Genomic DNA, 10,618 nt, shown 5'->3' on the forward strand with positions numbered 1-10,618 from the left:
CATCTGTTTGTTGAAATATGTCAATTGGTATTTCATCAATTCCTGGGGCTTTATTTTTACCTAAATGCAGAATAGATCATTCAGGAGGCTGGGCTTTAAGAGGAAGAATGTGGCCTCAGATTTGGAGGAAGACTTATCAACAACCTATGTTATGCAGATGACACAACCCTGCTTGCTGAAACTAAGGAGGACATGAAACACTTGCTGCAGAAGGTCAAGGACTGTAGTGTTCAACATTGGTTGAAGCTCAACATCAAGAAGGCAAAGATTCTCACCACTGGACCAACTGGCAGCACCATGATGGCTGGAGGAGAGATTTGGTTTGTTAACAGTTACAGCGTGTTTGGCTCCACAATCAACAGTCTTAGCACCAGCAGTCGGGAAATCAAAGATGAATTGCTTTAGGTAAATCTGCTGACAGGGACCTTTCCAGAGTACTGAGAAGCAATGATGTCAGTCTAGAAACTAAGGTGCGTGTGATCCAGTCCATGGTCTTCGCAATTACTTAATGTATCAAAGAGCTGGATAATGACTAAGGATGATAGAAGAATTGATGCCTTTTAATTGTGGTGCTGGAGAAGATTCTTGAACATGCCATGGACTGCCAAGAAAATAAAAAGGTCTATCTTGGAGAGGGTGAAGCCAAGTTTGTTTTTGGAGGATTTAGGAACTCCATCTCATATACTTTGGCCATGTGGCCAGGAGAGACCAGTCCTTGGAGAAGGAAATCATATTTGGAAGGGTGGAGGGACAGCACAGGAGAGGAAGACCCAGGATGAGATGGATTGATACAGTAATGAGGGCAGTGGGGTAATTGTGTCTGAGGCAGTGAGACTGACTCAGGACAGGGCAGGCTTCAGAGCTGTTGTACATAGCGTCACTATGAGTTGCAAGAAATTCAATGGCACATAACAACAACAATTTGATGTAGAATAGAACTATCTAGGCCTTTGAGCAAAAGGAAAGAGAAGAACTCTATTGAACATTATATCATAGCAACAGAAATTTTTCAGTGAAATATTTTATTATCTACATTGTAAAAGAAATTCTGCTAGTTAAAAACAGTGGAAAATGGAAAAGTATGAGATAGGAACTCAGTTCTGTAGCTTCTTTCCAATTTAGTTTCAGAGTGCTGACATTTTAAAATTTAAGAATAAAGACACAAATTATTTTCAATATAAATTTTAAATGTTTTTATGAAGAAGGGAATAAAGATAAATGTATGCAAACCTCAGGAGAATGGTATAAGTAGCAGAAAGGTAAATGTAAGAATATTCTTCTCCAGTAATTCCTTTAGTTGTCTCTGAACATTGCCATGGCAGTTTTGTGTGTTTTCAGCTGTCTGTACAAATGCAAAATCAATTCTGAGTACTTGAACCACATGGGATCTCAAAGTCAGTCAGAGTCATTGCTGTGGAGTCAGAACTGACGCATAGCTGATCCTCCAGTGAGTTTTCAGAGTTTGTATCATGTCGGAAGAAATTACCCAGCTTCTTTCCTCAGAGTAGCTGGTGGATTCAAACCACCAGTGAGATATTCTGTGGCCTTGACTAGGGTACAGCTTACTACAGAATACACTACCGAAGCTTTCTACATAGGATCTGTTGAATTGGGACTGACTCATCTAACCCTCTACCAGGATTTTAGTGGCAGTATAATCGCACAGGAGGAGATTGCCCATCTTTTTCTCGAGCAGTTGGTGGATTTAGACTGTATATCTTCGTGTTAGCAATACAGCTTCTTGCCACCAGGCCACCAGAACACCTTTCCATAAGATCTAGGAGACTGAATTTCCATAATTAAGAGTTTATTGTTATTACTAGGTGCCATCAAGGTGAGTACGACTTAAAGCAACCCTACGAAAAACACATCTGGAGTCTGTGGTATCCTGTGCCATCTTCACCATCTCTGATATACCTGAGCCATTACTCCAGTCGTTGTAACAGACCATCTCACTGGAGGTCTTCCTTTCTTACGCTGACCTTTCACCCTTCCAAGCATGATACCCATCTCCAAGGAATAACCTCTCCTAGCAACATGGATGGCCCAGAGAGCAATCAGATATGACTTGGAGAGGCACAGCTAGAGTGCTCTTTGGAGGCAAGAGTGATGAGGCTTTGTCTCACATACTTTGGGCATGTTGCTAGGACGTGCTGTTCCTTGTAGAGGGACATGATATTGGGAAGGGTGGAGGGTTGGCAAAGGAGAGGAAGACCTTCGGCCAGGTGGATTGACGTGATGACAGCTGCAGTGGACTCTTGTTTGTCAAGAAGTGTGAGGATGGCTCAAGATAGAACAAGGTTCAGATCTTTTGTTCACAGGGTCACTATGAGTCATATTTGACTTGAGGGAACCTACAGACAACAACAAGCAACATGTCTGGGATTGAGACACAATGCTTTGTGATGCTTCTCTCCAGGAGCAATCCAGCTGCACCTTTTCCAAGATGTACCTGTTCTTTTGACAGTCAATGGTATATTCAGTACTCTTCTCCAATAGCATAACTCAAAGGCATCAGTTCTGTCATCTTCAGTCAGTGGCCAACTTTCAGATGCGAAGCAAGCAGTGGAAAAGACCATAATCAGAGTCATGCACATATTCGTATTCAGACTGATGTCAATGCTCTTCAGTATTTTGGAGAAGTCCTTACAGAGGACTTCCCAAAGCAATTCATGTTCTTATTTCCTGACTGCTAGTACCAAGGGTGTTGATTGTGGATCCAAGTAAGATGAAATCATTGACAGTTTCAAACCTTTCTTCATTTTTCATTATGTTGTCCATTGACCCAGTGGTAAGGACTTTTGGTTTTTTTATATTGTGATGCAATCCATATTGAAGGCTGTAGTATTTTATCTTCTTCAGCAAGCACTTCAAGTCCTCTTGCCTTTCAGCAAGCGAGGTTTTGTCATCTGTGTAGCGCGGGTTGTTGCTGAATCTTCCTGTGATCCTGATGGCACATTCTTCAGAGTCTTGCTTCACAAATTATTTGCTCAGCTTGTAGATTGAATAGGTATACAGAATGGATACATCCCTGACACACATCCTTCTTGATTTTAAACCATCCAGTGTTCCCTTTATCCAGTGTTCAGTTCAGACAACATTTTGGTCTAGATAGAGATTGTGTATGAGTACCATTAAGTATTCTGAGATTCTCAGTGTTAACCCATAATATATTACTATCCACACAGTCAGATGCCTTTGCATAGTCAATAATGCACGGATAGAAATTCTTCTGGTATTCTCTGCTTTTAGTCAGGATCCATCTGACTTCAGCAGTGATATCCATGATGTCATGGCCTCTTCTAAACTCAACCTAAATTTCTGGTAATTCTCTGTCAGTGTTTTGTTCCCACTGTTTTTGACTGATCTTTAGCAGCATTTTGCTTGCATGTGATAGTAACGATATTGTTTGATAATTTATACATTCTGTTGGAAAACCTTTCTTGGGAATGGGAACAAACAAATATTAATCTCTCCTAGTATCCATCAGGCAGCTGTGCTCCAGATTTCCTGACATAGACTAGTAAGCATGTCCAGGATTGCATCTATAATTGGCATCCCATCTGTACCTGGAGTCTTATTTTTTTTTCCTAATGTCTTTGGTCAGCTTGAATTACTTCCTGTGTTACCATTGATTCTTATTCATGTGATACTTCTTTAAATTTTTTGTTAATCCAGCTATATTGATTATATATTCAAATTTGATGGACCAAGAGACTTTGGGAGGATTGCTAAGGGCTTTATTTTGCTTGATTTCATTCATGCACATGTGCATTTATTGATTTCAACAAATATTTATTATTTATTCTGAATGGAGAGATGCAGTGAAATACAAGACAGACAACTTTTTTGTCATGGAACTTAAATGATAGTGGAGCTAGCAGTCAGTATGGAGAAGCACAATGAACAAAAGAAGTATTAACATTGATAACTGCCATTTAGAGTTTAAACAATTGGGTGACATATAAGAATGTATCTGATTGGAATGGACTTGACTTGAATATGTTCTCCAAGAATCTGAAAAACAAGTAGATGAAAACAAATAGGTATGAAAAGAATTCCAGACAACGAGAAGAGATAATGCCTGGCCTTATGATGAGGATGTGGTTGACCTAGGAGATGTAAAATAATTGAGTGAAGAGAAAAGATGCATGAAATCAGAGAGGTAGTTGAGTATTAGATCATGTGAGAGTTCATAAAGTAAAGAATGTAGACTTTTAATTGGAATGAAATATGCAGACAGCAATAGGAGAGTTTTAAGCAGGAAATTATATGTGATTTGGCATATATCATAAAATAAGCTCCATGTGGGCTGCACAGAGACTACATTATGGAGAGCACAAATATAAGGAGAAAAATCAGTTCATAGATACCTATTTTATTTGGAAAATAAGTTTGTACTAGGGCTCTTTAGTAATACTGGAGGTGATGAGAACTGATTGTGCTTGCAATGTACATAGGAATGAGGGCTTATAGTTAGACACGGGGTTTTTGTTTAAGTCAGAGTGGAATTGCCATGACTCCTGCATTTAGCACTTGACCAAGTTTAAGGAATGGTCTTGGTATGTACTTCGTGGTAAACGAGCTGAGTAAAGTTATGGGTTGAAGTGAAAACTCTATTGAAAGTAGAAACAATGGAATCTTAAAAAAAGAAATAATTAATGATACATTAATGTGCCACAGGAAATAAATGCACAGAGGTTAGTCATTGAGACTTAAGTCTAGGAGGTAGTCTTAAAATCAAAAGGAAAGTTACTTAAAACCAAAATATAAAAATGGAAAGGAAATCATAAAATTTGGTATTGATTGTAACATGTTGGCCCTGTTACTGCATTCAATTATGAGCAACTCCATACTAATTTTTATTATTCACATTAATGTTCTAATTTAAATATTTTAATTTAATTATATTTATTATATCATATATATATTTTTTAATACATTTATATGTAGACTGTCCACATAGACATCTGTTGTCCTAACTACAGAACAGGAAAGGCTGTAATATTAAAAAAGTCAAAGTACAGTGAGTGATTCTTGATAGCAAACAAGTGGTAGTTTACTATACACATCAAAAAATTACTACTATTATTGCTGTACTAAATGTTAAAGATGTTTTAGGGTACCTGTAAATGTTTAATTTTTTTTTATGACTAGGAGAATAAGCTGAACACAAAAAAGTATTTTTTAAGATATTGATATGAACCATATCTGAATGTTGTAATGTGTGTAGAAATTCCACTTAAATTAGATTTAGGAATGGGAGTCTTTCATAATCCCTGGACTGCCTGTAAATGAGATGGTATTCATCCAAAATCTAAATTGTATAAGCTCCTATTTCATAGAATGTATCATGGATGTGAAGTGACACATGACCATGTACACCTATGCACACACAGACACACACACACACACACACACACTTGCATATACATAAGTGTATATATATATATATATATATATAGGCTTTCTTGGTTCCCCCCCGCCCGCAGGTTGTAAGTTCTACAAATGGAGAATTAAACACAGATGACCCTACTGCAGGACGTTCAAATGCACCCATCACGGCCCCTACAGAAGTGGAAGTGTTGGATGAAACTAAGTGCGTATTCATTATGCTCAGTTTGGTAATCATTTTTCCTTAAATGCTGCATGCTTGAGATTGATGGTCATGTACAATTACTTTTAGAAAAGATTTCAAGACTAGTTGCATGCAAATCAGTGTTTAGTTATTTTAATCACTTAGGTTTTAGGAGTGATATTTCAATAAATACTTAAGTTATAAAGTTATTTTTAAAGAATTGTGCTCAAAGTTCCTTTTTTAAGATTAACAGAATAGTTTTTTTTCTATAATTATATTTTATTAATTTTCATAAACATTTACAGAGATTTTGGGCTTCCACTCATTCATTGTTGCACTATTCTCTCTACCCTCCTCCCAGTTTGTTCTTGTCCAAATGCCACAGTGCTTGTCAAAGCCAGTTCTGATTAATCTTCTTTGTCAGTGTGTCCTTTGCCATTCCCTATCACTCCTCCCTGAGAGAGACTTCACCCTGAGTCATAAGGAAAAGGGGACGGCGTATTCTCTTAGCTACCTACTGCTGAAAAGGGACGCTGTGGGTTTCAGGGTGAAGATCTTCTCTCACTACTCTAAAGGGCCCCTTTGGCAGTAGGAAACACATAGACTATTATGGAGATTGATTTTGGAATTCAGATGCACTCTTATTGATTGTGCTTGGCTGTACATGTACATATCCTTCAAGATGTATCATGGGGGTGTTGCAACCTAGAAGACACAAATTTGACTAACAAGTTATAAGTACATGAGTCCAAAAATTATGGAAAAGTAAAAGAAAAGATTCTTTCATTGTTTTACAAACACTCCCCCAGGTCCCCTCCACCATGCAGCCCTCGCTCTAGTCTCCTGTGATGACAGAAATACCCAGTTACATCTCTCTTTTAGACGGTTCTCTCCCTCCTCTGTTTCAGTGCAGTATACATTATTGAACCCATCTTACTCAGTCTCTTTTTAGCAGTGTTTATGCATGAAAGTTACTGCTTAAAAATAGATGTTCATTTATTTTTCTGCCAGCATAAGAGTAAATAATTATTATCCCATCCTGCATGCTTTATTACTAGTTTAAATGAAACTTTTTGTGAATGTAAATAATAAAAAGGCTGCTTGGAAAAATTAAGCATGAAAAACAGTGTGATCATTTCAATGTGGGCTGTTTTCTGATGATCTTTCTCTCTTTTTTTTCCTTGTATTTTTTTTTTCTGTGTGTGTGTATGTATAGCTGCCAGAAAGTGTTGAACATGTGGTGAGTTCTCAAGTGTAGGCAGGCAGAAATAGCTCCATTGATGCTTTACTAAATTTTACAAAATCAGACCCATTTTGTATATAAAAACAAATTTTTCAACAACATAATTATGATTGGTTTACTCAAAGTGTTCTATGCCATTAGCATAAACTTTGAACAAGAAGAAATAATTCTTCGAGGAGCTCTTTTGCCTGCTGCAACTTTTTTGCTTCAAGTGACATAGATTTGGGAGCACCTTTTAATTGAGTAGATAGTACACCACCAACCTTGCTTGTGCTTGTGCATTCGTTGTGCAACGTGGATTCTTTATTTGCTATTTTGAATAGAAAGATAGGTTTTGTAGTTAAGTTTTCTTTTTCCCTGTTTGAATATGTATTGTAGCCTGCTGTCCCATCTCACCTTGCCCATTTACTAACTGATGGTGCTTACTGCCAGTGAATACATACGGTATATAGTGGTAAATTTTGTTATAAACTATGTTGTATAATGAATAATTCACATTTAATGTACTGCTAATTGCTGATACTATAAAAGTAATACTTCCATTAGTAGAAATAATATTTAAATTATTTTCTGACATCTATTTTAATTATAAAGCTGTGTTTAAAGTACTTTTCTTAGTTTCAGGACAGTTTTGAGTCAGCTTTAAAAAGTTACTTAGAGTAAAAGTTTGGAAACTTTTACTCATATCAAGATGAATCTTATATACCTTCTAAAGTTACATTTATTTACCATATTAAATAGGAGGAGGCTTCTGTGGATATTGATTTTTAAATAGCAATGATCAGTTTTGACTAGGGAGTTTGTTGACAGAATAACTCAGTTTAATGGGCTTCAGAACATTTTATATATATGCAGTAGCAAATCTGGCTTATACTTAGTTGTGAGTTTTAAGTTTAATCTTAAGCTTACTGATGAAAGTGACAAAAAATTAGAAGTACGTTAGAAATACAAAATCAGAAGTTATTAACATACGGGGAGCTCTGGTGGACTAGTAGTAAGGAGCTGCAACTACAATCCCAGAGGCACATGGTTCGAATCCACCAGATGCTCTGCCGGGGAAGGAGGGACAATCTCCTCCTGTACCAGTCAGATCTGATTTGATGGTACACTCACACAAAAATAATAAAATTTAAAAAAAAGAAGTTATTAACATAAGAGTTTTAAAGCAATGGGTAGAAATGAGATCACCTAGAGAGAGAAAGAATGACATTAACAGTTGAGATGACAGTGAGCCCAAGATAGAAATTTGCATGAGTAGAGTGAAGCAAAAAACAGAAGAAAATTTAAGATCATTCATTCATTCAGCAAATAATAGTTACATTTTTACCAAAACCAGGAAGAATGAGAGTGAGATACCAGAGTAGCTGTTGAGGTGGCTTATGGCACCTCATGGGATTTGATTTCATGGTTTTGAGTTTGAAGAGTGTGTTGTTGTTGTTGTTATGTGCCATCGAGTCGCTTGCGACTCTATACTCTGCTCTGTCCTGTGCCAAGTGCACCCTCTCCGACACACCCATCCCGATTACCCAGTCACAGAATTAATCCACCTCATAGGGGGCCTTCCCCTTCTGGACTGTCCCTCCACCCTACCAAGCATGATGTCCCTCTCCAAGGATCTGTCCCTCCTTTCAGCATCTCTAAAGTATGTTAGACAGAGCCTTAGAATCCTTGCCTCCAAGGAACAGACTGGCTAGACCCTTTCCAGGATGAATCTGTTTGTTTTCCTCGCAGTCCATGGTACCCTCAATACTCATAATTTCATGGAAATCCCAAATTACTAGCCTGATAACATTTTTAATGCTTCTATTCTAACTCTTCATTCCATTTCATTGTGGGCCTTGCTCTCTTTTGCTGACCCATCACTTTCCAAGCATAATTTCCTTTCCAGGGAATAGCCTTTCCCTAGCAACATGCCTAAGTGTGGAAACAAAGCTTTGTCATCCATGCCTCTAAGGAGAGCACTCTGGCTGCATTTCTTCCAAGAAGTGGAAATGAGCTTGCCTATGTCAGAGATGACTGATGATGATGATGGCCCAGGATAACACAGATCAGACCTGTTGTTCACAAAGTCACTTTGAGTCATACTCAAATGAGACTAACAACATTAATAATTCTAACGCGTAGTTCATTGCATAGTGCCTAGAGTGTTAAAAAACATGTAAGCAAACACCCAAGATAAAACAGTTAGTGTCTGTTCATCTGGAGCAGGAGAGGAAGAAGTCAGGAATAATAAGAAGAAATGAGTGCATGCTTAATTGCTTCTATGAATAGATAACTCCTTTGCCATTAAATTAGAATAACTGAATGGTGCCTGGCTACCATTATTGGATATTTGATCAAAGAATTTGTGGAAGTATCCTAATTAAAAGGGGAAGAATGCAGAACAAAAGTCACGATTTTTCTGGCATGCAAACTTTGGCACTATAGATGTTGAATGAACTCTTAAAACTGTTGCCATGAGATAATCTTTAAATGAAATTATCCTCTAAAGTTTCGTTTGGCTCAGAATCAGGCAAAATTTGACCTGTTGTTTCATAGGATGGCTATAAGTCATGAGCAACTAATGATACCTAAGAACAACAAAAGTCTTATTTAAACCAAAAGGATTAGCTTATTTAGTTGATAATATTTATCTTGAACATTGTGCTCTTTTGAAATATTTTCTGTGTGTGATCAAGTACTTATTTTCTACCATGTTAGGTATCTAAGAACCTGCTTGAATTTCCTTTCCAGCTTTTCCTCTTTTTATGTATGATTGACACAGGTTCTTTTTTAAACTCAATTATTAATTATCTTTTTAACTCAATCTGTTGAGTACAATATTTGTTCTTGTTGTTGTTTTTAGGTGCTGTTGAGTCAAGTACGACTCATGGTGACCCTACGAACAAAAGATCTGAACACTGTTCTATCCAGTGCCATCCTCACACTTCCTGACACATAGGAGCCCATTGTGGTAGTCACCATGTCAATCCACTTGGTCGAGGGTTTTTCTCTCCTTTGCCAACCCTCTGCCCTTCCCAGCATCATGTCCCTCTCCATGTCCCTCTTAGCAACATGCCCAGAGTATGTGAGGGGAAGCCTCATCATTTGTGCCTCCAACGAACACTCTGGCTGCACCCTCTCCAAGACATATTTGTTTTCTTTTGGCAATCCATGGGGTGATCAGTGTTCTTCTCCAACATCACAACTCAAAGACATCAATTCTTCTCCTTAGTCACTGCCTGACTATTAGATGCATAGCAAATGATCAGAAAGACTACACCCTGAATCAGATGTATCTTAGTTCTCAAAACTGACATCATTTCTCTGCAGTAATTTGGAGGGGTCCCAAACTGCAGGTTTTCCCAGTGCAGTGCATCTCCTTGTTTCCTAACTGCTGGTGCTAAGGGTCTTAATTGTGATCCAAGAAAAATGTTGTTGACAGTTTCAATCTCTTCTCCATCCATCATGATGTTACCTTTTCTTCCATTGGTAAGAATCTTTGTTTTCCTGACATTAAGATGCAAATCATATCAAAGACTTCAATCCTTGATCTTCAGCAACAAGCACTTCAACTCTTACTCACTTTCAGCAAGCAAGGTTCTGTCATCTGCATAACACAGATTATTTATTGATGAGTCTCCCTCCAATCCTGATGCCACATTCCTCTTTGTAGAGTACAGCTTCTAGAATAATTTGCTCAGCCTACAGATTGAATAAAATAAATCAATTGGTATGCAGTCAACTCCTGGAGCCTTGTTTTTTGCCAATTCCTTCAGAGCAACTTGAACTTCCTCCTTCATCATCATAGGGTCTTG

At 37.7% G+C, this 10,618-nt stretch overlaps 1 protein-coding gene across 1 annotated transcript in view; it reads left to right on the forward strand.

Annotated features, from left to right (window-relative positions):
- CSNK1G3 (casein kinase 1, gamma 3) overlaps positions 1-10,618 on the forward strand; it is a 151,150-nt gene that overhangs the window by 130,024 nt on the left and 10,508 nt on the right. The window contains 2 exon segments of the mRNA XM_006886000.1: positions 5,493-5,599; positions 6,795-6,818. Of these exon segments, the coding sequence (XP_006886062.1) occupies positions 5,493-5,599; positions 6,795-6,818 (131 nt within the window).

The sequence above is a fragment of the Elephantulus edwardii genome, unplaced genomic scaffold, assembly GCF_000299155.1.
Source record: "Elephantulus edwardii isolate Elephantulus edwardi_28Jun2011 unplaced genomic scaffold, EleEdw1.0 scaffold00046, whole genome shotgun sequence".
Taxonomy (NCBI): domain Eukaryota; kingdom Metazoa; phylum Chordata; class Mammalia; order Macroscelidea; family Macroscelididae; genus Elephantulus; species Elephantulus edwardii.